This window comes from Colletotrichum costaricense (genome assembly GCF_030867565.1).
Source record: "Colletotrichum costaricense strain IMI 309622 chromosome Unknown Scaffold_9.1, whole genome shotgun sequence".
In the NCBI taxonomy this organism is placed as follows: domain Eukaryota; kingdom Fungi; phylum Ascomycota; class Sordariomycetes; order Glomerellales; family Glomerellaceae; genus Colletotrichum; species Colletotrichum costaricense.
Window position 1 is genome coordinate 2,049,796 of NW_026848238.1, and position 26,484 is coordinate 2,076,279.

At 51.9% G+C, this 26,484-nt stretch overlaps 12 protein-coding genes across 12 annotated transcripts; 5 read left to right on the forward strand and 7 right to left on the reverse strand.

Moving 5' to 3' along the window:
* Nucleotides 1-585: 585 nt before the first annotated feature.
* CCOS01_09487 (aminotransferase class I and II) lies at nt 586-2,478 on the forward strand (the record flags this gene model as incomplete). The annotated part of the gene is made up of 5 exons (XM_060457645.1): nt 586-916; nt 983-1,584; nt 1,715-1,794; nt 1,889-2,189; nt 2,287-2,478. The coding sequence occupies 5 exons, from the start codon at nt 586-588 to the stop codon at nt 2,476-2,478; spliced, it is 1,506 nt and encodes a 501-aa protein (XP_060312345.1).
* Nucleotides 2,479-3,436: 958 nt separating this feature from the next.
* Nucleotides 3,437-3,840, forward strand: CCOS01_09488 (uncharacterized protein; the record flags this gene model as incomplete). The annotated part of the gene is made up of 3 exons (XM_060457646.1): nt 3,437-3,509; nt 3,590-3,655; nt 3,746-3,840. 3 exons carry the CDS (start codon nt 3,437-3,439, stop codon nt 3,838-3,840), a joined length of 234 nt encoding a protein of 77 aa, XP_060312346.1.
* A 577-nt stretch (nt 3,841-4,417) lies between these two features.
* On the reverse strand, nt 4,418-5,092 carry CCOS01_09489 (uncharacterized protein; the record flags this gene model as incomplete). Its single annotated transcript, XM_060457647.1, has 3 exons — nt 4,418-4,719; nt 4,847-4,922; nt 5,090-5,092. The coding sequence occupies 3 exons, from the start codon at nt 5,090-5,092 to the stop codon at nt 4,418-4,420; spliced, it is 381 nt and encodes a 126-aa protein (XP_060312347.1).
* Nucleotides 5,093-7,242: 2,150 nt separating this feature from the next.
* On the reverse strand, nt 7,243-8,130 carry CCOS01_09490 (uncharacterized protein; the record flags this gene model as incomplete). The annotated part of the gene is made up of 1 exon (XM_060457648.1): nt 7,243-8,130. One exon carries the CDS (start codon nt 8,128-8,130, stop codon nt 7,243-7,245), a length of 888 nt encoding a protein of 295 aa, XP_060312348.1.
* Nucleotides 8,131-9,311: 1,181 nt separating this feature from the next.
* On the reverse strand, nt 9,312-10,244 carry CCOS01_09491 (uncharacterized protein; the record flags this gene model as incomplete). Its single annotated transcript, XM_060457649.1, has 2 exons — nt 9,312-9,526; nt 9,590-10,244. The coding sequence occupies 2 exons, from the start codon at nt 10,242-10,244 to the stop codon at nt 9,312-9,314; spliced, it is 870 nt and encodes a 289-aa protein (XP_060312349.1).
* A 1,565-nt stretch (nt 10,245-11,809) lies between these two features.
* Nucleotides 11,810-13,529, forward strand: CCOS01_09492 (major facilitator superfamily transporter; the record flags this gene model as incomplete). Its single annotated transcript, XM_060457650.1, has 6 exons — nt 11,810-12,000; nt 12,052-12,076; nt 12,132-12,551; nt 12,601-13,019; nt 13,077-13,156; nt 13,207-13,529. 6 exons carry the CDS (start codon nt 11,810-11,812, stop codon nt 13,527-13,529), a joined length of 1,458 nt encoding a protein of 485 aa, XP_060312350.1.
* Nucleotides 13,530-13,605: 76 nt separating this feature from the next.
* Nucleotides 13,606-15,818, reverse strand: CCOS01_09493 (uncharacterized protein; the record flags this gene model as incomplete). The annotated part of the gene is made up of 2 exons (XM_060457651.1): nt 13,606-15,609; nt 15,675-15,818. 2 exons carry the CDS (start codon nt 15,816-15,818, stop codon nt 13,606-13,608), a joined length of 2,148 nt encoding a protein of 715 aa, XP_060312351.1.
* Nucleotides 15,819-16,582: 764 nt separating this feature from the next.
* Nucleotides 16,583-18,637, reverse strand: CCOS01_09494 (uncharacterized protein; the record flags this gene model as incomplete). Its single annotated transcript, XM_060457652.1, has 1 exon — nt 16,583-18,637. One exon carries the CDS (start codon nt 18,635-18,637, stop codon nt 16,583-16,585), a length of 2,055 nt encoding a protein of 684 aa, XP_060312352.1.
* Nucleotides 18,638-20,007: 1,370 nt separating this feature from the next.
* Nucleotides 20,008-20,273, forward strand: CCOS01_09495 (uncharacterized protein; the record flags this gene model as incomplete). Its single annotated transcript, XM_060457653.1, has 2 exons — nt 20,008-20,102; nt 20,171-20,273. 2 exons carry the CDS (start codon nt 20,008-20,010, stop codon nt 20,271-20,273), a joined length of 198 nt encoding a protein of 65 aa, XP_060312353.1.
* A 250-nt stretch (nt 20,274-20,523) lies between these two features.
* CCOS01_09496 (uncharacterized protein) lies at nt 20,524-21,051 on the forward strand (the record flags this gene model as incomplete). Its single annotated transcript, XM_060457654.1, has 1 exon — nt 20,524-21,051. The coding sequence occupies one exon, from the start codon at nt 20,524-20,526 to the stop codon at nt 21,049-21,051; it is 528 nt and encodes a 175-aa protein (XP_060312354.1).
* Nucleotides 21,052-21,065: 14 nt separating this feature from the next.
* On the reverse strand, nt 21,066-21,683 carry CCOS01_09497 (uncharacterized protein; the record flags this gene model as incomplete). The annotated part of the gene is made up of 2 exons (XM_060457655.1): nt 21,066-21,108; nt 21,163-21,683. 2 exons carry the CDS (start codon nt 21,681-21,683, stop codon nt 21,066-21,068), a joined length of 564 nt encoding a protein of 187 aa, XP_060312355.1.
* An 840-nt stretch (nt 21,684-22,523) lies between these two features.
* CCOS01_09498 (uncharacterized protein) lies at nt 22,524-23,506 on the reverse strand (the record flags this gene model as incomplete). Its single annotated transcript, XM_060457656.1, has 2 exons — nt 22,524-23,099; nt 23,174-23,506. 2 exons carry the CDS (start codon nt 23,504-23,506, stop codon nt 22,524-22,526), a joined length of 909 nt encoding a protein of 302 aa, XP_060312356.1.
* Nucleotides 23,507-26,484: the final 2,978 nt, after the last annotated feature.

Consider the following 26,484-nt stretch of genomic DNA (forward strand, 5'->3'; position numbering starts at 1 on the left):
GTAGACAGTTGCTGTGCGCTTACAGCTGGCCCACGCAGGCAGAGTTTCGTGGCGCCAGGTGGTGCTTTCAGTAGGTGTACGTGGGCGGTTGGTGTAACGTAAGCAGAGGAACCCCAAAAATTGTCCCAAGTGAAAGTCGTGTACTTGCCCTCCAGGTTGGGTAAGACGACGCGCAAGTAACGACAGACAGCCGAGCCGAATGACGGAGTAAAAGTCGGAAATTACAATTCACGGCAATGCACTTGATCTGCAGGTAGGTGCGTGCATGCGAGTCCTCGATTGCCTGTTCAAGTGCTTTTTCCTTGCAATGCGTAGTCCTTTTTTTTTCCACAGGCACCGAAAAAAGGTGACGGCACAAAAAGCGCAGTCGTATCTGCTTCCCCGATTAGGCAACGGTGAAGGAGTCACTCACTGTATGTAAGTGTGGGTCGCACCTTACTCTTTTTTTCTTTCTGAAGGTGAGGTGGAGCTCAGTCAAGCCGGACCCGCGTACCTGGTCCGGTACCCACACTGCCGCGAGTCCGGGGAAACATTTTCCTTCCTGCTGTTGATTTCCAATGACTACGAAATGCACATCAGCCTGCGATGTTATTCTTTTGGGACAATCTGACATATAAAGGACCTCGGTTTGCCACCAACATGGCCGAAAAAAGCAGGCAACAATTTCAACCTTATCCGCGTCAACGCATCATGTCTGTCAACGCCGCCCTACCCCCGTCCCAGCGGGGCCAAAAAACAGCTGGATCCCGGTCAGATTTGATGGATGACCTCAGCAAACGGCTTGAGAGCAACCCGTATGATGCGACAAGCAACCCCAAGGGCATCATTGATCTTGGGTCCGCTGTCAATGAGATTATGCTGGAAGACTTGGCCTGCTGGACGAAGCGAAATATCAAGAAGAGCCAACTCAAGGAGTGTAAGTGATTCCGCTCCAACGCTATTCAGCACGTCTACGCAGCTAGCTCGCTGATGCCATTTCCAGCCCTTGGCTACGGTGACGCCCAAAACTCCCAAGACCTCCCAAAAGCAGCAGCAGCTTTCATGAACGAACACTTCAAAGTCCGCCTACCCCTAACAGCCGACAACATCCTCGCCGCAAATGGCGTGACAACACTCCTCGACGCCCTCACCTACAACATCACCGACGCAGGCGACGCCGTGCTTCTCGCGACGCCCTCGTATGGCATGTTCGCCCACGACGTCTGGACTCGGAACGGCGTCCGCGTCGTTGAGGTACCATGCGACGACATCCCCGAGGAGCGCTTCTGGGGCGAGCCGCCGCGCGAGGACGGGCCGGTGCCGGTGCCCGAGCTGGTTGTCCGGCTCGAGAACGCGATACAGGTCGAGTTGAGCCAGAAGCGCAAGGTTGGGGGTGTCTTGTTGGCGAATCCCGACAACCCGATGGGCCGGTGTTATGCTGCCCATGTGCTGCTGCAGATTTCGCAGCTGTGCGCGAGGCATAAGATCCATTTGATTGTCGATGAGGTATACGCCATGAGTGCTGGGGATCGGTTCTCCAGTATACTGAGTCTGGGGCTGGATGTCAACTTTAGGAACGTTCATGTGTTGTGGGGGTTGAGTAAGGTGAGTTGCCATCCCTGCACGGAGCCGTTCTGCCGGGAGTGTGGGGACCCTTGCCCATCGCGTTCGGCTTCGGCTTCGGAGGAGGAATCACGAACACAACCGACTGACTCTTTTCTTTCCACCCCTGTAGGATTTCGGCCTCGGTGGGCTCAGGATCGGCTTCCTGGCGACGTATAACAAGGAGATTTACGATACCATGCGGGCGTCGAGGTGAGTCACCCAGCCTTTTCGGCTTACCAACACACGGTGTACTCCGTACGCCCTACCAAGCACACCAGGCTAACGATTCCGCATCTACAATCAGCACATTCGGGTGGGTCTCTGCACTCAGCGCATCAACAGCCGCAAAACTCCTCTCGGACGCAAAGTACCTCCGCAACCAATACCTCCCCCAGTTCCGTCGCCGCCTGACCAAGAGGCGCACTTTTGTCGAGGAGGAGTTGGAAAAGTACGACATCCCGCACGTCAAAGCCGAGGCGGGCTTCTTTGTGTTTGTCAACTTGTCCGAGTGGGTGGATCTCCTGCTCGAGAAGCACGGCAAGCAGGGGGATTTGAAGTTTGTGGAGTACTTGATGAAGTACCGCGTCTATCTTGAACCCGGACAGGTGAGTTTGACGGTGTCTGTCGTGTGCCAGAGATGCTCCAGTGGTTTGAGCGGACCCAACGATGCACAGTTTGCTAATGATAGGTGATGCGCGGCAGGCATTCTTCTCCAACCGGTCGGGATGGTTCCGACTCAATTTCGGCGGGGAAAAGGAAACGTTCAAGCTCGGTCTGCAGAGGCTGTTCCAGTGTCTGAGGTTGCTTGACGGCAAGGACCACTTTGATCCAACAATCGGCCTTCCTGGGATCTATCATCCTCCGCCAAAAGGGAGTCATATCGTCGCAGTGTGAGGAGAGCAAGGTGATGGTATTGAGCATGTTTTGGGTACAAGAAAAAGTCGCCGGAGGAAGGACATCAGGGAAAAGCTGAGGATACCCTTCCCGAGAGTCCGATCGCTTCGGAGGCGGCACGGTGAGAGTAGCCGGAGCTTGACATGTCGCGGCGAGTCAACGCTGCAGTTGCATGAGACTTTTGTCAGCCAATGTGCACTACACACATCTCCGAGGTTGTGCATTGCTCTTTATTTCTGGGAAAATTGATTGACGGGAAGCGAGGTCTTCGGATCGACGGCGTTGACCGAAGTGTCGGGTTTCTCTGGGGGAGTTTTTGTGGATCGTCTGATGTTTCTGTCCCATATTTCCCTCGCGTTCGTCTTGTTTTATGTCGATCTCGGACTTGAGGCCGGTTGCGTGATCGACGTCTGAACCGTCTCTTTTGGTATTCTGGGTCGAGTTTCAAGGTTGGATTGCATACAAGGAGCCGGCGAGATGGACAGTACATGAATTGTATCTTGAATGACAGTGCCTATCGGGAAATGGTGATCTCAAGTGACTTGGTCTGATTTATTCCAGTGTCTCTAAGATTACGAAAGGTGCGCTCAGTCCCTCAATTGATGGACCAGGTACCTCTCGGTTGCATGTTCTTTTCACCTCAGGCTTAGTTGTAAACAAAGACGTTGGTCTATTGACAATGTGAACAGCAAGATTTAGAGTTTGCCCTGCTTTCTGATGACTCCCTGTAGTTGATTGCCTCGAGTCAACACACCTAGTTTCAGTCAAAGACGGCGAGTCAGCAGTCATCACCACCATCTCGGTCTGTAAGTGAATACAATATGACACGAACATGCATAAATACAAAGACATCAGCTCTTGCACAAGATAGAATAATTGCAATCTACTCTTCGTTATAATCTATCAATTGCTGGCATTTGAACATATTAATCCTACTTCAATACTACAGACCGCCATCATGCGTTTCTCAGCTCTAGCCCTCCTTCCATTCCTAGCCACAGCTGTCATTGCTCAACAAAAGGGAGATAAGGGTAGGTTCATGATCCATCATTTCTACATCTCAGTGACCCAATAAAGGCCAAGAAAGCTGTACTGACCTAGAGTTATCTAGGTGAATGTCGGAATGACGCCGACTGTATCAGATGCGTAAACGGCGTCACGCCACTCATTTGCAAGAGTAGGCACTACTGCCCCCTTCCGCCAGCCTGACCGGATGGTCTTGAGTTGCTGATGGTTGAATCATCTTGCTAATGCTCTGTCGGTCTAGCTGATGCCACCTCAACAACTGGAAAGCGGTGCGGTGTTACGGGCGGGCCTTGTCGTCCTATCAACAAGAGGAGGTGGCAGGAGCGTATGATTTGAAGGAGATTGATTTACGGTACCCAAAGGCGTTGTTATTTGTATCCATGCGTAGAAATGCGGAGCCAGTGTGCCACTTGTATAGCTTGCCTCCTTCCTCAACAGGAATGGAGCAACACTTGTTCAGCTAGCCTAATGGCATGGCGGGAGGTAACCGTCGTTGGGAATGAGTTTTGCGACCACAATAGGTCGAAGGCTCAGGGCCAACTCCTCGGGTCGCTCCTTGGGTTACCTGATGACCTTTCATCATCTCATTCTTCCGGCGCGGACGTATAATTTCCCCTGGGTATGCCTAGATGTTGTAGAGATTTCGTCTATGCGTAATGAAGAAATCGAAGTATCTCTTTCTACCGCGGTTAATATGTTTACGACAGAAGTGTCTTGAGAAGCTCAACTTGACAGGAATCAGCCCCTCTTGTAGGCGTTATCACAGCCCTTATAGTAGGCCATCCTCAACCATCTCGTCACTTGCAGACAAGTCTTTGGCGGGGCGGGCTAGTTCTGGTTCCATTCCGATTATTTGAGTGTACCGGAGGGGCATGAGTCATCGAGGCTCACATCTACAGAATGAAGCTGAATCCTATCCAATCTTATTATATCCAACATGGTTGAAGTAGCTGAAAAGTATCTCCTGTCCGGTGATGCTGCCATGCTGCTCTGCGGCCTCCATATCGATCATACTATGAGTCACGACGCCAGTGATGGCATTGGTCAGAGCAGCGGCCAAGGCGGTGGCCGTAGCCTCGACATTTTTGTCCTTGCCCTTCTCGGTCTCCCGGTCCCTGGGATTTCTGATTTGAATCTGGTGAAGTTGGGCGCCTTCATAATGACGAGCCTGTGGTGTGCGCGGACAGTCTCCTTCTTCGGGGCTTGAAGGGTGCCCTGCACAATCTTGAAGACATCTAAAGAAATCCCCTTCTTCTGTGGCTGCTGCGGCGACTTCACAAGTCCTAATGGCAAAGAAACATCAGATTACTGAACATTACGATTGTGTATTTCCATGACTTACAAATTGGCCGGTGAACGGGCGTGTGTTCAGGTAGTGCTGGCGACGCCTTGTAGAGCGTCTCCAGCGTAAAAGGAGTCTGGGCCAAGCATAATTGCAGACGGAGTTGTTAGTCGCAGGGCCCGGGTACATCTATCTACGTCCTTCTTGCAGGAGTTGTTCTGGTATGCACAGTCAACGCAGCGCAAACCCTTTCCTGTAATTTCGTCAGCAAGAGAGGCGCACAAGCAGCTGCCCGGCACTTACCATGTCGTTCACGACACTCGGGATCTAGTTCGAGGGCTTTGCACCCGACGACGGGGATAGTGGAAGGGGAGGCCTCGAATAGCAGCGACAGCGGCAACCTTCTTTGCCTTGCGTTTCCGGTTGTACATGATTTCCGTAAGTAGAGCTACAAAGATCGATACGAGAGCACGAGGAATGAAGCCAGAGGATAGAAAGCCGGCTTGCCAAGGCACTGAGATATGCGTGCGCGACCCTGTCGGACCTCCTCAGTCGGTATGATATAGCTGCCAACACCGGCGCCGAGATTCAGACCGGGGAAAGCCTCGAGCGATCGTGGCTATTTTCGCTGAAACTCTGCATGAATTTCTAAATACGAGTAGTGGAAATCAATTGAGGCAAAACGGGGAAGGGCAGCGCTCGGTAGTGATCTTGTAAAGCCAAGCCGCGACCTCCAGCAAGAGATCGGCTGGTGAGAAAGACCGCCTGTAATGATGGGACGTAGAGGATATGTAGACCCGGGGCCGTCATCGGCGAGGGCCACTAGCCACATCTCGGTGCGATCGATTTCGCCTGGACTGGGTATGCCGTATACTTTGGGTTTTACCTGTCAAGAGACCAAACCTCGACCGCTATCACAGCGGTGACCTGTTTCAGCCGCAAAGTATAAAAGAGGCTAGAGTCGCTTGGATAAGAAAAGAGAGTCGAGGCAAGGTCGTTTAGGATTCTCGCGAGGGAGGCCCCCCCGGCAACAACTACTCTTTTGGTAGTGGCAATACGAGAGGTGATGGTGACGGGACTTCCGGCCTCGAGGACCTCGATGGGACGTAGAAAGATTTGTATATCCTAGCTGGCGGTTCTTATGCCAGAGTCACACCACAATGTACTCTCTATGGCCCGGGGTGTGAGGTATTGCCTGATGTGACGCTCGCGAACAGACTAAGTCAGTAATTGCCAGGGCTATAATGCTCGAGTGTTGACAAGTATTGCCTTTCTCAGAACAGGAGCCAACCGAGTCCTTTACCATATCGATGAGAGAAGCTTTTTAAGCAAATTGTCCTTCAATGGGTGCTATATTAGCTTCAGGTTGGCGGCATTAGTGCCGCCAAGGTAGTTCCTATGGCGTGTTGCTGAAAGACAGATGCATGCCGTAGGTGCTCAGGTACCACAGAGCGACCGTACTCTAGCCCGGGGATCCGTGAAAAAGACCGCGGACTCTGCGGGGGCTGACCTCGAAGTACTCCTAAAAAGGGTCGTAGTCTGGCAAGTAGAGGAGGAGCGTTTCTCCCAGATCCTAGCAGTTAGGCATTATCCAGACGCGCTCATCTTCAGGCCAAGCCTTCTAAATAATATAGTAGAACAGTCTCAGATAAGCGGCTAAGCCGCAGATATGGTTAACCACCGGCCTTGCAATAACCAGGGTCAAGTAATCGTAACGCTCCTCTAAGAGAAAATACAAACATCGCCGAGAGTTCGTTCTTGACACAGTGGGCCTCGTTAACTATAATGCGATGCCCAAAGGGAACTTTAGTCAGGTGCAAGGAAAATGTACATTGAAGGTGAGAATGGTGTACAGAAGACCCAGACACTGAATAGGAGCTGGATCAGTTATGAATGGCATTCGGTCCCGGGGACATGGTTTATGTGTGAATGGAGCAGTTTTGCGGAAATGAGAGACATGTTGTATGTGTGAGGAAGGGAGAGAAGCTCCAAGGCCAAGGCTGGGGATATAATTGGACTGAGGCCCACCACCGCGCTCAGCTATTGTAGAGGGGGTATCACCATAAACAAATCCTCAGGACCACCAGACGCCTGGGATCCATAATATTGGTGGGCTTTTTTCCTTGACCGAACATAAACAGAAGCTGTTGGTCTGTAATAAGGGGATATAAATACTTGACAGAATTTATCAATTGCTTCTTCATGTCTCTTTATGACTCTAACTTATCTATGGGTTTGTCCCGAATCATTCTTGTTCTTTGTCGAATTCAGCTTGTGTGCTATTGTGATTGGCAGATTGTCCGCAATGCACCTCTAAGCAAAGCCAGCAAACCAAGCCCCAACTGATACCACCCAAACACTGGATAACAAAGACCAAACCAAATGAACATGAAAGCATTCCTCCGCACCATTTCTATGATTGATTTATCAGAAGCCATTTCTTGTAAGCGGCTAGTTCACATGCGACGCAGCTCCGTCATGAGCTCCGCTTTACGAGACGTAGCCTTGATAAGATCCCATTGCAGAGCCACCTTCTCGTCCTGAGATCTAGCAAGCAGAGAGTGAAGAGCCTCGTTCTCAGCGCGCAGCTTATTGACCTCAAGTCGCATCTTCTCAATGGCAGCGCTCTGGTCGTTGTTCTTGGGAGTTGCACCAGAGGCAATGGGGCTTTGCTGAATTCTAGCAGACGGAACATTATCGTACCGAGCTCTAAGAACCGGGTTCTTGGTGACCGGAGTTTTGGCGACCGGAGTCTTCTGGACAATAGTGGCGGAGGGACCGTTGTAGGGGAAGGCTGGGTTCTGCTTGTACGCGCGGGCAAAGTCGCTCTCTCGAACGAAGTCGCTCAATCTGTCGAGGCTGCGAAGAAAGCGCTTGAGCTCTGTGACGGCAGTTGGCTTGCAAGAGTAAGGCTTTTCCCAATGGGCCCAACGTGCGTACAGAATGGTACCTATGACACCACCAATGTCCTTGCCGCAGAAAGGGACGCAGCGGAATGTACCCAGACGAATGAGCTTCTCCATAGCGAGATCCCAGGCAGATTCACTCACACTGCCAAAGATGGATTCCGGGTTCTCGGCAACCCACAGGGCTAGAGTGATAAGGTCATGGCCGCGATTCGCAATGACGATTTTGCGATCAATGTCGACTTGCACCGCCTCGTCTTGCTTCTCATAGCGGTCGCAGACAATATTGATGAATGCCATTTCGGTTTTTGGGGTCGGCGTGCCGTTCTCACCAAAACTCTCCTTGAACCTTAGGCCCGGGAAGGTCCTGAGCGATTCGTACCATTGAGGCTTAGCTTCAGACTGAGAGGTCTTGGGGTTGGAGGATTTGTTGGCCATCTTGGGTGTTGATTCTTTCAAGAACGAGTTAGTCCTGCGAATTCACCGAACCTCGAAGCTTGTCGAGTAGTTGTTACCTTAATATTAAGCAACGCTGCTGGAGGAGAAGCAAAGCGTGAAGTGGCGCGCTCTCCTTCCGATCCAGGGTGTGCTCAGAAATCGGGATGTGAAAAGAATCGGAAAGCAGGGCACGACAGCGGTGTCAGAGATGGATGGATTGCAAAGTAAAGTACAGTAAAGATGAGCAAGGCGAAGTGATGAGTTGACGCGACTTTCCCTAGCCCGGATTGCGGAATTGGAATGGGGAAAGAAGAGACAGGATTGAGATGGAGGGTGAAGAGGAAAGTATAGCGCAAGAAAGGCGGCAGAGATGGAGGATGTGCGATGTAAACAAAAGAGGGGGGGGGGAGGGTAAGGGGGTGAGTGTTGGTGAATGCGGCTCGACGCGACGCGACGGGCACTGTGAATATACGCGGCGGGGGTATGATTCATCGAGAAGGAGCCATACGGTCACCGGATATGGTCTATAAGTCAGAAGATTGCTAAAATCATCACCCATCGGATGAGGAGATGCCTTTGGCGTGATAGTTGGGACTGCCCACTCCCGACCTCAGCGCTAGGTAATTGACCCCGGTGGCTTTCTATTTTTGGAGGTCATGAGTTCGATTCATGTATAGTGACTCTTTTTTCTTCTCTCACCCTTTCTGTTTTCATCTAGTCGTCTGGCTGTGACATCGTGAGCCTCGACGTAGACCCATAGATGCCTCCAGGGTAGAGTAGCTGGCTTAGGTGCTTCAGTAAACAGATGAACGAGTATTCTTTCCATATTCCACGCGGTCATTATAGAAAAAGACAGACACTCGCTAGGTGGATTCATCCTCGTTACTATAGACGACGGGAGGTAGAAGGGATGGGCCGGTACATCTGAACAGGGCGATGGCCTCGGGCAAGTGCCATTATTACTAGAGCTAGAATCCTTACTGAGGCTCATTTTTCCAGGGCATCTTCCATCCAGAGTACTCATCACAAGTTATTGAAGCGTAGTCAGGTGCAGAAGGATAATCTTATTTGCCGGGTCGATTTACTAAAAGCATGAGACTGCCTCCAAATTCAACCGTCCAGTCTCTCACTCTTCACCCAACCCATCCTCTGCATTGTTATTGGCCGTCTGTAGACCGCAATCACCAGATTCGGCGGCGAGCATTCTTCGCCTCATCGAGCTCAGCGCGAAGTGCTTCGTTGACGAGTTCAAGAGTTTCCTGCTCTTCGCGATGAGCGATGTTCCTGTTCTCCAGCTCCTGGGACTTAGCCTGCTCCGTTTTGATCTGGGATTGCAAGTCCTGGATCGTCTGATCACGGCCGTCCTGGGTTCTGGGCTTGGCCTCCTTTAGATTGCCTGCTGTATGTTAGTGGAAAGTCTCAAAACATAGCCTAGAATGAATGACGGAAGGTGACTCACCTAACTCAATCTCAGGATAAGGACGAGGACGGTACGGCAGATTGGTCTGATTGGCTGTAGGCGCATCAGATGCGGAGGCAGTAGCGGCGTTGTAGGGATGAGGGCGGTACGGCAAAGAGATTTGGCTGCCGCCAGGCGCAGTGGACTCGGAAGAAGTGAAAGCTCTCATCTTGCGTTCGTCGAGAACTGCGATCCACTCATCAAGAGTGGCAAGAAAGACTTCAACGACCGGGTTGAGCTCGTCGATGTCGGTATTGTCGTCTCTCAGATTCTGGATGCGGGCGCGAATGATTCGGTCAACGACGAAAATGACCGAATCAATTCCGAGCTCACTGGAGTCCTCCCACTCGCGGGAAGGGCCAGACTCCTCAGCAAGGCGGGTGAGGGCAGCGCCGTACAATGTGCTGAAGTTCGCATGTTTGCCGGAGACGTACAGGTTGATGATGGCGCGGAAGAGGACATTGCCCCGGTTGGCAATGTAGTGCTGGCGAAGAGTGACGTGCTCCCTTCCGTGGAAAGACTCATTGTTGCCGAATAGCTTAAGGTAGACGGCATTGACGCGACGATTGAAGAGGGGGGCATCGCCTTCAATGTAGAAGTCGAGACCTGGAAATTCCAGGATCGCCTTGACCCAAGGACGATTATTGGGGGCCATTGCGCTTCTTTGTTCTGGTAGGCTGTAGCTGATGATGATGATAATGTTGTTGTTATTGTTACTGCCAACTGCCCCGGTTGGAGGAGAGTGGAAGCAGGAAATGAAACAGGTCAAGTTGAGAAGAAGAGTGGAAGGTCTAGACGCGAGGTGAAAATTCGTCTCTTCCTTCTCTGTTAGCGATAATCAGGATTGCGATGAAAACTTTCGTCGCGTACCTAGGCGGCTGAAGGCTCACCTTGAGTTAGGGCTGGCGAAAAGCTCATACAAGAGGTGAGTGGATCATATGAATACGACGACGAGCTCAGAAATCAAAGAATACACATAGAGTAAACACCGATACAGGTAAGCTGTTTATCTATCCATTTTTGCTAACCAAGATCGGCCATGTTGAGACACGAAGAAATAATGACATCGAATAAGGTAGATTTTACTGGAACAAAGTATCAAAACACCATCTGCCACCGGTCTGCATCTTGAGGTCTCATAGACAGCTTTCACAGCGTGAACCTCGCCAAGAAGGAAGAAAAAAAGATTCTAAAAAGGGACTCGAACTCACGACCTGCAAAATAGAAAGCCACCGGGGGTCAAGCTGGTGGCGCTGAGGTCGGGAGTGAGCAGTCCCAACTATTACGCCACGAGGTCTCCTCGTCCGATGGTGACAGATCGAGAGCAAAAGTTGTATATATGGCCCGACGGCGTCACAGTGTCTCCACAATTACTGAAAATGGCAGGAGGAAAGCGCTCCTATTGCATGCTGACGGACATTCCCCAGGTAGTAATTTCCTATGATCGAAAATCTCCATGCAGGCATGTGCCTCGTGCTGCCCTCACTTGGTTAGACGTAATGACTTTGATGACACGCCTTATTTCAAGCACCGGTTCGCTATCTACCTTACCTTAGTACAATACCTCGGTATGCCTGATTACTCGCCTGGAGCTCTCTCTTGGATGGATGGTGGGTCGTCTGGAGGAGAAGGTTTGCGGGCGCGATTATGTAATAACCCCTGTTTCCACAATGTTATTCCAACTACATCCCTTCGCGTTGCGACAATTCCTTCGCTGCCTCCAACTCAGGAAAGTTTCTTTGATTGGGTTCTTATTTACGAAAAAATCCGGTTTAAAAGAAAATTGCTCTGTTTACTACCAGGAATCACCGTTCACGATGCCGAGATGTGTGTCCCTGTCCCGCCAAGGCCATGCCCAGACTTCCAAGTCTCCCCTCACCACTCATTTTCCGTCCTGATTCTCGCACATCTCGAGGCAAATGATGCACTAAGACGTGGGATTGGAACCAAGACCACCACCATTGTCATGACACCTTCGATAAGATGCTTGGCAGTGCGGGGAAGCTGGCTTGCAGCGTTTGGCCTGCGAATGGGGCACAAGATGAAAGTGAGGGAGGTGTTTTCCTACGTTCTTTTCTGCGAAGCCTAAAAGTTCTATAAAGTTTCTCCATTTCCCGTTGAATTGCCTTGAAATCCGGCTCTCTTGGAATCCAAGCTTAAGCTGACTGTCAAAGATTTGCCATCGCCGTCTCGTGAACCTTCTCGGCCACTCCCGCCGCCATGAAACTCTCTTTTGTGAACCGAAAGGCTGAGCCAGATGCCAAAGATCCCACTTTTGTCCCGACGGAAGTTGAAGAGGCTCTCAAAGTTGCTCCTGAGGTTCGAGATTATGCTGGCGCGCATGCGAAGTATGACCCAACCGAGATCGCCCTGGTGCGTCGTCTTGACTGGATGATCATGCCTATACTATGGTAAGAAGGCCTTTCCACCCGGAGTTGAATATCTACTGAAGAAACTTCAAGGTTCATGTACTGGCTCAATTACTTAGTGAGAATGCTCCAACTGCAAACCTCTCAGCATACATATCTGACCTGCGTTCAAGGACCGCAACGCCATTGCCCTGGCCAGACTCAACACCCTCGAAGAAGACCTCAACCTCACCTCGACAGAATACCAAACATGCGTCTCGATACTCTTTGTCGGATACGTCATCGTCGGTATCCCCGCGAACATGGTCGTGACGCGAGTCCGCCCGAGCCTGTGGATGAGCTCCTGCATGGCTGTCTGGGCCATCATTAGTGCCCTCACGGCAGTCAGCCAGAATTACACGGGCTTACTGCTCACTCGCTTCTTCCTCGGCATCACCGAAGCGCCTTACTATCCAGGTGCGCTATACGTGCTCGCTACGTTCTACACGCGTAAGGAGTTGGCGACGAGAATATCGATTCTGTATACTGGGAATATCCTAGCAACGGCCTTTGCTGGATTAATTGCGCTTGGGATCTTCCAGATGCACGGCATGGTTGGTTGCGTCCCCTTAAAATCTGATGCTAATGTTTACAAGAGGGTAGGCCGGTATCGCGGGCTGGAGATGGCTTTTCATCATCCAGGGCGTAGTCACCCTCATCATCGCCATAATAGCCTTCTTCATCCTTCCCGATGAACCCCTCACTACGAGATGGCTAAGCCCAGAAGAGCGTATCCTAGCCAACGAGCGCATTTTGCGAGATACGGTCGGAAACACTGGCCAAACAACAACCTGGTCCGGTCTCCTTGAGGCTGCCAAAGATCCGAAGGTCTGGCTCTTCACTGCAATGCAACACTGTCATCTTGGCGCCAACGGGTTCAAGAACTTCTTTCCGACCGCGGTTGAGACTTTGGGTTTTGATGAGACGATTACGCTAGTCCTCACTTGTCCTCCGTATCTTATTGCGGGAATAATATCGATTGCTTGGTCCTGGTCCTCTGGAAGATTCAATGAACGTACTTGGTCAGTTCAAAACCAGCTGTCAGATTCGAGTGACGTACATGTTGATCATGAACAAAGGCACATCACCATCGCAAAATCAATTGCAGTATTCGGCTTCATTCTCGGCTGCGCTACCCTGAATACGGGTGCTAGATATTGTAAGCGACCGTCCCTTGCGACCTATCTAGAGGATGCTAACATCTTTTAGTCTCAATGGTCGTCTTCTCGGTAGGCACATATGCAGTGAACTCGATTATACTGGGTTGGGTCTCGGCGACTTGCTCTCAGACGAAAGAGAAGAAGGCATCTTCGCTCGCGATAGTCAACTGTATCGCCGTCGCATCCTTCATCTGGACACCCTACATGTGGCCCAAGTCCGACGAGCCTCGGTACGTCATGGCGATGTCTTCGAGCGCGGCGCTTAGCGTTGCGACTGCCATGGGCGCATGGGCGATGCGGTTCTGGCTCAAGAATGAGAACAGGAAGATTCGGCAGTCCGAGAACGAAAACGTTCTATTTTATGCGTACTGAGGGGGGAGATGATAGGAGAGACACGCAGGACGCTTGGCACAAAGACATTGTTGATTATTTTTTCGCCACATGTTTTTCAGCCTAGACACTCAATGACGTAGCAATCCCTGAAGTACCCCTTCCCATTGTAGTCCCCAAAAGCAGCGACGGGATGCCTGTTCACCAATTGCCACATCTCACAGTCCTCCTCGACTCCATCGATGGTCATCCTGATCGCCCGGCCCTTCCGTCTTTCCCTGAGCTCGAGCTCCAACGCTGACTTCAAGTAGACCCACGCAACAATGTCAGGACCAGTGAGGCCCGAAGAGATCAGTCTTGGAAGCAGATAGTCGAGAACGGTGGTGATAAAGTTTGTGCCCTCGGACAAGCCTGCAGCCATCCTGAGCAGGACATCCACCCGAAGAACAGTGAATTGCTGCCGCTGTTGCATATTCATGCCACAAACAATACCAAGAATGACCTTGGCGAGTGCATCTGTGCCCGAAGACTGCACAGACGGGTCGAACAGAGACCGCAGGTAGCTGCACGTCATCCTACACACGAGATAAATCACGTACTCAAGAGCTTTTCTCGTGTCACCGAAACGGTAAGTGACAAATGTCTCAAAAGTAGCGCCACTGATCAGATCCGAATCCGCCCCAAGATTGACGACCGGCATATCGTGGTCGCAGAGCCCCCTGTGCCAGTTATCCAGCCGATGCGAAAACACATCGCACTGCCGCAATATCGTATCAGGTGTGAGGTTCTCCTTGTGAAAGTCCTTGAGGCGCACATTACGGCGATCCGATTCCCGGCCGAGGACAGACATAAGCCACAGTGCAACTTTCTCTGAAGCGCTACAGCCGTCTGCGGTCGTATCTTGGCTGAATGTAGCCTCCATCGCGTAGCGTGCATGAAGGCCATGTAGCCTGAATAATATATCACGAATTGCTAGTTGCGGGTCTAGTAGACTCGAGACATCGTAATTGTCTACAACATTGCATGTCGCTCGCGTCGGCAACATCATGAAACGAACATCGTAGCGAAGCATTCGCCAGGCTTTGAAGAGGTCGGGGATGGACGACGCGGCAAAGTCGAGCTTGGATGCGATGGCGTCCAGCCCGGTAGCGTGATTCCTGATTCCCAGGGCTGTGCCGGCTTCCAGCTCGTGGTAGGCAAGCAGTAAAGCGGCGCCCGCGAGCTCCTCGCCGCGGTAGTTTTCCACGTTCTGAAGTTGAGCTTGGAGGCCTTTGACCGCTGTGTCATAGTAGATCCAGACGCTGCTGTCGTCGCATACTCGACGGAGCACGAGCGGGTCGATGGGAAGAGGTTGCGTCAGCTTGATGTTGCTGGCGGACAGAGCTAGGACCGCTGATCGGAAACAGCTGCTCTGGCGGAAGAGATTCGGAAAGGAGAGAGCAACTGGTATCAAAGGAAGGACGTTCCTGTCGAAGTGCTGAATAAGGACCTCTTCTAGAGGTATCGATAGCTGGCAGTCTGCCGTCGGTTCGCCTAGGGGAGATGAAGTGGACGTGGAAGACCCCGGAGACGAACGGTCAGTGACGAGGAACTCGTCCCACCCAGTCGTCAAAGCTGGGCTTGGCGCTTCCGCTACCGGTGCCGAGCTGTTTGGTACTCCACTTGTCAGCATCAACCGGTTGGCAGAATTTTCGAACGTAGTAGGTTGCTCTATTCCGCTCGAGGTATTCCTTGGTCTGGCTACCTCCTGTCGTTGTTGAGGCGGGTCTTGAATCGCGGAAGAAGCACCAGATGTGTCGAAAAGTGACCACGGTAAGGTGAAGGACCCAGCGAGCCAGCCCTCAGCGTTCGTCGCGTGCCATGGAGACATAGGTGCCAGAACCGGAGCTGTCAACGTATCATCTCTCGCCGGTAATCCTATAATGTTTTCCGGCGTTGATGACTCCCGAGCGACAGGGGACGGCTCCCCGGTTGACCCAATACGGCGTCGTTTCCTTCGCTCATCCTCAAGACGCAGAGCGGCCCATCTAGCTTCCTCAAACTTCCTCGAAGACTCGGCTGCTCGAGTGGTGACGTCTCTGAAGGTCACGGGACGCTCGTAGCCGCTGCACTTTACTCCTTTCTTCACGCAAGCGAGGCATTCTGGGCGTGTCTCGTCACACTGTTTACGAGTCAGTTGGAAGGTACTTTCACAAGACGGGGAACATGGCGAAGAAAGTAGAATGTCACCGTGGGAAGTACGACCTTTCTTCTTTTCTTTTTGCAATTTTGACAACCCGTTCGCTTGCGGACAATGTCAGTCTTTTTGGGGCGGGTAGAGTGGGATTCCATGGGTGGCGCCGAGCCGGGAAAGACACCGTGAAAGCCGAGCTTTCAGCGGGAGGCAGACGGGACTGATGGTTGTTGAAATCGCTTAGGTGTTCATTAGAAGACAATAGATGCACTGCGACGTCCTTGAGTCCTGCGAAACATGCAGATATGACCAAGGGCCCGCGAGAAATGCCAAGAATATCCAGTGATGCCCGCCAGAGGGCAGTGGAAGTAAGGTGAAGAGCAGTAGCAGACGCGGGCCCAGATCGAGCGGATAAGCGAGCCAAAAGAGCTTTCCCTGTTTTGGTCAGCGGGTGCGCCGCTAAGCCTGTTATGGCTGTGCGGAACGGCGCAACGGACAAGGCTCCACCCGTTCCGCATCGGTGTTCGGCGATAAAGTCGCTAGGAGATGAAGCGTACCTACCTCACCCAGTTGAAGAAGTAATACCTCTACGCCAGAAGTTACTGCTTCCAGGTCATTGAGATATCATGTCCACCTCAACTTCGTAAAGTGAAACAATGGAGTGTACCTAGGGATACGTAACAAGGAGGCATATCTTCCACTAAGTTTAAGTTGGTGTGCAATATGTGTGTCTCCGTAAAAACAAAAGTTGCATCAAATTCACGCAAATACTCACGCTTGGTCTAGTCTGGTCATTTGAACATGAAAGAACTTTTGTAAAACTCCGATTATTTCTGATAAGGGCACTAAGTAAGAAGCCATAGAGATGAAGCTTAGCCTGTTTATTGCTTTGCGGTAGTGTTGTAACCCCGTCTTTTAGCAGCTAACTGGAACCCGCCTCCCCCAATGCAAGTTGCTGAAACTGCTTCCAGATCCCAAAGGCATTCGCCACAACATCATCCATCTGCGCCGAATCCGACTTCATTTCATCTCCAGCGAGACGATCTGAATCGGGACCAGGCGAAGGCGGTAGCTGAATCCATCCATGCTGAGCCATCACCATCGCTGCCGTCTCCCCCTTCCCATTCAGCAAATTCTGAGCCGCCCCGGCCTGGATCAAGGCGTCGAAAATTGCGTTCGCATTTCGTACCCGCTTCTCTGCCTCCGCCGGACCACTGATTGTCGTGCTGAAGATGCCATTGATAGTTTTTTTGCCAAAGAAGTAATTGGTTCCAACAGCCCAGCCTACCATAAATCCCTGCTCCTCGTCAACGTCCCACGCCAGGAGGTCGTCCGTTTCGCCGATGGGCAAAGGACTTGCTATTGAGAGCGTATAGGCGACGTGTAAAGGCGTCTCCCCCTCGGAATTGGGGTGATTGACGGGGGCTCCGCAGCGGATGAGAAAGTCAATCATCTGTCGGCTCTCGTGAAGGACTCCTGGCATCCTTTTCACTCGGCCCATGGTGTCTGCGAGGAGACTAAGCTCCTCTTCGAACGATCCAAAAACATTCTGAAGAACTTTGAACGCCTGATGGAGTTCCCATGGTCGGGAAATTTCCATCGCAGCCCTGAATAACAACGTGCGGTCGCGGCCGCTGGGATCTGACTCTGCTCTCTTGGCGATTAGTGCTTTCAGCTTTGCGCCCTGTAGGGACAGCCTTTCGGGCTCGGTCATATCAGTGGGATACAATCTCGCTACCGACGATGACAAGCCGAGGATGACGACGTAGCTTTTGTCTCCTGCCCCCAGACCCGGCTCGTTGAATGGATCTGCTCCGGCGTCGAGGAGAAGCTGGAACATCTCGGCAGATACGTAGTAGATAAGGCTGTCCACTACCAGGTTGATTCTGGTTCTTGTTGGCCGGAGGCGCGTACCCTCAGGTGTCCACTCCGCCCACTCAGTGTATTCGCGGTTGACGTCGAACCCGTGGTCAATCAGGAGGCGAAATATCTGCAAGCTGACCTCTAGATCCTCCGGCTTGTGCTCCATGAGGAAAATTCTCATCGCTTCCTGTAAACAAGTCACTTCGCCTCCGTCGTTGGGCGGGTACACCGTCGACGCCCCGTGTTTTAGCAAAAGCTCAACGGCATCCCGGTCCAGGTTCCATATGGCGGCCTCGAGCGGTGATTTGTGATCTAGAAAGACGTGCATGGTGTCCTCCTGTTCGCACTGGCAAAAGCCGATTCGCTGTGTCGCCGGACGTGCCCCGTCGACATGAGCGCCAGCTTCCAACAGTCGCCGGAGGCCTCTGACATCTGTGCCTCTCTCGACATGCCAGAGAAGCAACGGTTCTGTGTGCATGAATCTGTCCTTGTCGATGGGAATGTTCGGGGCAAGCTCTAAGAGTGTCTCGATCATGGCACTGCTGCTCGCCAGGTGCAGGACACTGATTTGGTGATTAACATCCACTGGCATGCCACGGAACGCAAAGACCTGCAGCAGCGGCTTTTCCAAATCTGCGCCGTACTTGTGAAGGAGTTTGACGGTTTCGACCTGGTCTTCCAAGATGGCGTGGGCCAGGACGGAGTAGTTTATCCAGATCTTGTGCGTATCGCACGCGGGACGGTACAGTCGCTCAATCAGGAGCGCAGCCAGACACTGCCTTCTAATGGCAACGTTTGACGGCGCTTGAAGCATCAGATTGTCGACTGGGAAGTCAAAGTCGGCCGGGCAGGCAAGCACAGACCTTGAACAGGCAAACTTAGCTTCGTAGCCGAGTTTTAAGAGTTCCTCGACCCGGTCTACTTCATTTCTGATAATGGCTGCTAGCATCGCGGTGTATGTTTGCGATGCTAAATCGCGGTGCAGCAGGAGACTTCGCTCAAATGACGTTGCAAAGCGTTTTTGAGTGAGGGTGAGTTGGAAAATGTCGCGGGGCGTGAGGTATTCGCATATGCCATGCATGATGTCTTCAGCGAGAGTGGATAGTGAGGCCATGGTACACGATGGACTTATGGGAGCATTCGGCTCCTTCTTCTGAACGAACAGTGATAAAGAGATGTAAAGAAGTGCAAACCTGTTTGAGAGATAGTTCCTTCAGGCTGAAGAAATTTAAAGAGGACGATACTATCCGCGACTGGGACATGACTTTTAAGCGAGAAAGCCCTTGCAGGGCGGACAGCTCGGATGCCGGCATATCCAAGGAATGCAGCGAAGAGCGGCCAAGGGCCTGGCAGCAAGGGAATGAAAGAAGGAGAGAGTCGCCTTGGCAGCTGAAATGCAACTTGGGTAATAATCTCAAGTCACAAGGCAGACTAGGCAGACTTGACAGCTTGGCTACTTACCCCATGGGGGCTATGGGAGCCCGGATCAGGAGATCGCAACGTCGAATCAATTCAACTCGGGGTTTGGAAAGGGGTTTGGCATCGCGGAACCGCTCCGCTCCGCACTACTCCGCGCGCTGTTTAAAGCTTCCTCCCACCGGCTGCATCCAACTCAAGAATTTGGAACAGCGATATCAGGAGCTGTTTAAGACGATCAGGGCAATGGCATCTTCGCATTTACCCTTTTTTTACCCTACCTATTTCTTTCCTTTTTGTCTTTAGTCCTCATGATGCACCTCAAGCGGGATGCTTCAGATCTGTGAATCCACTCTGTCCCATAACCAGGACCCACGAACCTTGGCCGCCGATCTTCGCTTATGATTTCCACTGATTGGTTGGTCCAGTTCTCCGCCAAGTCAATTCCGACATCAGGTTATGATGGAAGAAGATCACTCCCAAATTCCGCGAGTGATTAACGAGATGGAAAGTGTTGCAAGGCAGTTTTCTTCCATCACGTCGCATCAGTTGGCCGTCGGAGTCGACTCCGACTCTCAATCAGGGTATCAAGACCAATATGCGATAAACGTCACATCGACTACACATGCATCGGCTCTGACCTGGGAAGACTCCTCAACTGCTTCGATCTGGATTTAAGAGACTGCAGAGGTTCTTCCGCGGCAACGCTAGACCCAAATCACGTCTCATAGATCCTGAAACTGCTCTGCGGGGAGCAATAGTACGGTTTTGGTACATTGCAAGAGGCTTGAACCTTCAGGTAATTGGCCAGCATAACCATATGAGGCCAAAATGCCTTCAAAAGCTGACAGATTTCCTCACGAATCGATCGGAAAGTCGAGGAAGTAACCGGTCACACTATACATATGAATTAGCAAAGATGTGGTGTATTTAGAACCATGTGACTGAACGCCATTGCTCGCAAAAGCCATATTCTCCTCGGCTCCATGCCGAGGCCCATCGCCCGAAAATGCCCCACTTCCCCGTTCCAGCTCGCCGGCCAAAGTGGAGTGTCACACCGGCCCTCCGATGGTAGTATCGCGAAAAAAACACGTCAGGAAAGCTAACCACGCCCGACCACAGGAAGGGGTCGAAGGAGCCCGATGGCCGGGTGCTAGTGCAAGGTACTTTTTCCCCGCGTGTCCTCGATGTAACATCTCATCTACAAGCGGCTAATCCTCCTGGGTTTTAGCTTCGTTACTCGAAGAAAATTGCATCGCGAATTTAGGCAGCAGACATGTTGCTGTGCCGCAAGGCACCACGGCACAGCAAACAAATGGTCCGCCAGTGATTAAAGTGGTGAAACTTGAAGGAAGGAATAAGGGAATTTCGCTTGGCGTTTGCTTTGCCGCATGGTGAAAATTCGCGAACTTGGACTATTTAAATGAATATGATGTCCCTCATTGTCCCAAGTCTTTCTTGTGAGTTTCTCAGAAGTTGAGCATTTTCAAAAAGAAAGTGTACTGCCAGAAAGAAGTCGCTACAACAAACCGAGAGATCAGCATCGAAGACAAGACTAGGTCCTCTATTCAACCTCACTCAACCATGCATCTGCTCAAACTCATCTCCCTCACAACGGCCATGGCGCCAACAGCCTTCGCCCAACTCTGGTTCGGCACCACCCTCCCGACCTCGACCGCCGCCGACGAATACCTCTCCCAACACGTCAAATCCGTCCCGAGCACCATCACCGGCGCCGTAGCAACCTCCCTCGCGACCGCGCTGTACAGCGTCGACCAAAAGTACTTCAACGACAAGGAGTGGACGACGGTCTACTCCCACATGTGGTCCGCCGCCGCCAAGGCCACCGACGCGCCCGACGTCGTCGCCTCGATGGCGGTCAACGGGTACAGCCTGGACACCCAGCAGGAGGCCAAGTGGTGGAAGGATAACGTGCCGGATAAGGACGACAAGTGGGTTTCGTCGTATGTTTCGGATTGGCAGAAGGCGTGGCAGGATAATACGGCGGCGACGAAGACTTCAAAGGGCGGTGCTGCTGTGGCGAGGTGTACTGGGATGGCTATGGCTGGTGTTGCAGCTGGCGTGGCTGCTTGGGTTATGGTCGCGATGTGAGAGGCAGAGTATTGTCAGTTGTTCGAGTCCTTGGCTTTGTCGTCCAGACTACGCTGTCTGCGATGCAAACTCAGTGGGTCGAATGTGGGACTGAATAGTGCGACATCTTACCTTTCTTCGTATCTCTCAATGAAGCGATCAATTTCGTCCACATTCTTCTCGATCTTCTTCAGATGAATAGCCCTTCTAGTCTTGGCGCCCCAAGACTCTGAAGTCTCGACCTCAAGTAAAACTTCCAAGCCATGGCTATCGATTTCTGCGCACGAAATCTTGTGCTCCAATGAGTGAATGTCTGACTTGCTGGCGTCGAGTTTCCGCTCTAAGCCCTTCCGGATCTTGACCAACTTCTTGCGCTTCTTCTCGGCATTATCGAGCGTCTTTTCGAATGAAGACATTCTTTGACTCAGTAACTCGTACTGGTTTTGGAGTCTGTTGATGTCGGCTGTGATGTCTTTCTCCTCTTGAGGCTGTGGTAGAACAGATGAAGTATTGTCGCTCGGGGGTGTGGCAGACGGGGTCGGGATTCCCTCGTTATTCTGCTGTACAGTTGCTTGTACTATGTCTTCCAAGACTTCTGAAATGACTGGGTATGCTGATTTGCCAAGATCCTCGACTATGTTGGTCAGCACCATCGTGTCAAATTTGTCGAACTCTGTCGCTAAGCCGAAGCGAACAGAGAGGCTGTGACCGGCGTGACAGGAAGAAAAGAAGAGGAAAGAGCAAGTGGTCCTCTTTTCTCATCCTCGAGCTAAGTGAAATATGCGGGCGGCGGAGCGAGTCGAGATTAGTGGGACCTGTCAAAACGAAGGTTCAAGATGAATACGGATGTCCAAAAGGGTCATCACGAACTTATCCTCAATCAGTCAGGTACGAACCGGAAGTACAATCTCTAAATGCAGGGGATCTTACCAGAATTGCCATGCGACCTATAGTTTGTCAAAAAAAAAAAAAAGAGTAACCAGAAAGCAGCGCTTATGCTATTCAGGTGACCACAACGGGAACAAGTCGTTGTCGTGATAGCATCATTCACCTGTTCAAGGACCGCCATCACGTGACCGCAACGAACGACGACAAGGTTAACCAACAAAACTGTTCCTTCGAATCATTTTCTCACCTAAAGCGCCCTCGTGAAATCACAAATGGGTGCTATTTCAGCAATGCGACTTTCCACAGGGAGTTATCAGACGAAACGCTATTAGCAAGAGAAGACCCGTAGGAATGGAGGCCTTAGTGGAGTGATACTTCATCTAGTAAAAGCAAGTGACATTTCGATACCCAAAATAGGCAATCTAGGACTACATGTATTTACAATCTGCAAATTCTTTCCCATCTACTTCCGTGGCCCTTAGCCAATTCTGTCAAGTACGATCCAGCATACAAGCTACATTTAGCAGCGAAGTCATAATCCTTCCGACAACACCCGTGTGCCAGGGCGTATGAAAGACCATTAGTATGAACCTGTTCATCGAAGTTTAGACCTTGGCGTGCTCAGGGGCAAGCTCAGTTCCACCGCTGTGCGCCGAGTCAACAGGCAGAGAAGGGTGAATAGCCTTCTCCATGTCGTCATCCTGTCCAGGATTGGCAGTCTGATACTCGAGCCACTTGAACAAGGCATAAACCAAGAAGGACAGAAGAGCACCAGCGAATGGGCCAATCCAGTAGATCCAGTGGTAGTTTACGAAACCGATAATGACAGCAGGACCAAATGACCGAGCAGGGTTGATTGAAGTGCCAGTCCAATTGGTAGCCGTGATGTGGGCAATGAAAACGGAGATGCCGACGCCGATGGGCGCAAGAAACGTCGCGCGGTGCTTCTCGACAGCGAGGAAGTAGACCGTCAAGACGAGCTGGGCCGTCAGAAGCATCTCGATGAAGAAGCCCTGGGGCACGGTGGCGCCGCCGCCCAGAGTGTTGGCGACGCGGAGAGGGCCGGGGAGGACTCCGTATACCACGGCAGCGGCAGCGATACTAGCGAGCAGCTGGGCGGGTACGATGCAGAGACCTCGAAGCGGCTTGACTGCTCCGACGAGAACGAGACCGAGGGTGACCTGTTACGAAGATGTTATTCAGCGTTTGAAGTAGAAAGGGTTGGGGGTTAAGATGAACTGGGTCGGAAACATACCGCAGGGTTGAACATGCCACCGCTGACGCGGTAGAAGATCCAGACGTTGGCGGTGATGGCTGTGCCGAAGGCGGCGGCGATGTAGAGCAAGCTGTCAGGAGAGAGTGTGGCCGCTGGGTCGTCGGGGTTGTTGGTGACGATGGCGGTCTGGGCTCCGAGGAAGGAGAGGAGGAGGAACATGAATGTTCCGCAGAACTCGCCCAGTACGATGACTAGGAGGTTGCGCTGGGGCAGGGAGAAGGGGTAGCCTCGCTGTCCCGCGGGAGGATGGGTGGCGTGCACCGCATCGATGGCCTGCTTCACGGGCGTGTGGTGGGCGTTGGAGGCTGACATCTTGTAAGTGATGGTTGAAAGAAGTCGTCTAGGTTAGGAGAAAGGAGAAAGAGACTGTGAGATGATTGTGAGACGGTGTTGTTCGATGGCTTGGGTGATATAGGATTCTTGTGAGAGCCCAAGCCATCTATAAATACGTATCATGATGAGAAACGAATGGCTGGTTTCTAGAAGTGAGGCGGTCGTCAAGCTTGCTCGTCATCCAAGCTTTCTGCTGTGGTTCTCCGGCAAAAGCGAATACTCCCACGATCAGATGCATCGCCGTGGGCCAGATTCTTTCAGTTGGGCACCAAGTGGTAGGGACAGCGTCAGTACAACGACGAGGAGGTTGGAGTACACGAGTGCAATACTGAGGTCGGCACGAGGGGTGTTGTACCACGCATACCCGAGGATCTGTACCCTCATATCGACGACCACAAGGTCCCAATCGAGACGGGTGTACTTGCAAATCTGGTGATGAACCATACGAATTGTCCTGTCACTTTTGCCTGGGCACCAATCGCCATGCTGTGCTATTACGTGCTGCCGTGCTCATCTTCTCGAACGACTTCAATCATCTCAATGTCAGGTCGCTCACCGGGTTGGGCCTCAATCTGTGTGTTTCGCTGGTTCGGTCGTGATCTTTACCCAGCCTCTCCCTGTTCTAATGGGTCCGTTGCCACGATGTTGGGCTCGACGCTGTGTGTCTCGCCTCACGTTATGGAGTTGACTCTTGAGATCGAATGAGTCCTCTGTCAATCGCATATCACCAGCAGCATGGTCAAGGATAGAAGCAGTTAGTCACGAAAGCGGAAGGAGATGTGAGATGTCCGATACTTCGCATTGGTTTACTTTGCCTATGGAAAGTCAAGTACCATCCCGCTTCTACAGTATGTTCAGATAACAGTCTATCGAGGCCGGACATCCTACTGTATTCCTCTATCCCTATACGCACGTACTTGGAGGCAGAAGCTTCAGCTGACGTTCTTTCGCGATCGCTCCCTGATGCTCGATCTCTCTCTGTCTCTGATGCCAAGTCCGTGCGGCCACAAGCTATGTGCACCGTTTGTATAGTCAAGCTTTCGGGACCCTGACCATGTCAACCCTCCTCTGGAGTTGGGCTCGAATATGTATGTCTCGCTACCACAGCGATGATCTCTACATAGGACTTCACGCGTCCGACGGAAAAGTTGCTCCGATGTCAAACCAGTACCATGCGTCTTGCCGCTAAAACTGGGGGTACAGGAAAAACGGCCAGTCTCACCAAAGTCCTCTTCTCCAGGAAGTCTCGGGCTGTCACGCCGAGTCCCTCAAAAGAAACGAGAAACCAATGTCAAATGGAATAATCCATCTTCAGGCTTGAGATCTTGCTAGGGCCGAACCTCTCTTTCTCGGAGCCGATGCCAAAGGCAAGACTGGCGTTCTAGCCCCCCACTTTCCGCCACAGTCAACGCCGGCGTCAGTTTAATGTGCAATGATGATGACAATGGTGATAGAAACAAAGCAGTTGTCATTACCGGCATGCCTGGCTCAGAGTGTCTTGCCATCGTACGTTTCCCGGTTGGCATCATCGCGTCCTGATTGGCAGATCCCTCCGATGTCATGCTTCAGTTTGCATCTCCCGCTAGCGCACGTCGATGCGGACGTGATTCGCCAGCGTGAATGCACAGCGGTATCACCATCTAAGGTTGACAAACAGAACGCAGCATTAGGGTTCGCCTGAACTTCTTGCCTTTCGTCTGAACTGGTGGCCCGACTTTTCCCTGGAGAGACACATCATGTTTGCCAATGGCGGCAGGTTTTTGCGCATGTCGTGCCGCAAACTCTTCGTTGTTTGTCCCACAGAATCTAGACGATTGCGCATCCTGCAATCTTACATGGTCTCTGTTACTTGTGGTATCCACGTGAGCTGTGTAGCACAAACAAGCTCTCCTCGCAGCCTTGGTGAACGATGAGCTGCTGATGTCACGGGCTCGTTCTCATAACCAAATGGAGCATGTAGAACGGGCGAAAAAAGCACAGAATAAGAACCACAAAAACGGCCCACCTGTCTCCAAAATTCCTCCGCTGCAGCGTTCTTATTTTGAGAGAACAAAGTCATACTGCCCTCCCATTATTGGCCGGAATCCCCTCTCGCTCTTTACCTCCTGCATGTGCGGGGGTTTCAAGTATGGCCCATGAACCCCATGGTTGACTGGCCGTGAAGGGCCACGAGGGGCGGACGAATGAAGGTGGTTGCGCAACAACGGTGGAGCGTGGGATCGCGGGTCAAAGTCTGGATTGATCGACATGCGGGCCGGTCCTAAGCGCTAAGGGCAGTTGGGACATGATCTGCGGTGGAAACGTGAGTGATCTGCGGGCTGGTGGCCAGCCTCTTGGACACCACCATGTATTTTATATTTTGCCTGATGGATTGATCACAGCGTGAATTTTTAATTGTCTCATCTGGAACACCGAAGACTGGCATCGCTAGAATTGCTCCTGTAAAAGCCGCACACAGGAGGCAGGGAGAGCAGGAGGCAAACTTTTCAGAAGTTGACCTCACCTTGGAAGCTAGGAATACTACTCGCGACTTAGCCCCGGCGTCGGGGTGCCAGCTGCAAGACTTAATTGATGGCTCTACGGGGCAGGCGAGTGACCAAAATCAGCAGATGGTTTTCATGAGCCAACGATTATGTTATTGCCTTTAAAGAGCCTCTAGACCAGGCCGCGACTGATCCTTTTCTCAACGGGAAAGTCTTGCGCCACGAACGAAGGAGGCGGGGACGGTAAGACATCGAGTGAGACACGAAGCGGAGACCGAGGCATCAAGCCGCAGAACGTCGCAGGCTTGACCGAAGACTCGGGCGAGCTGCCCAAAGTGTTGGGGGCCAGAACTCCCCCAAGCTGAAGACAGAGATCCGCGTCTCTCGGCTGTTGAAAATGAAGGCGGGGGGGGCAGTGGAGTTACTACGATGCAATATGTCCAGAAGTAAGAACCACAATGCCCACCCTTCAAG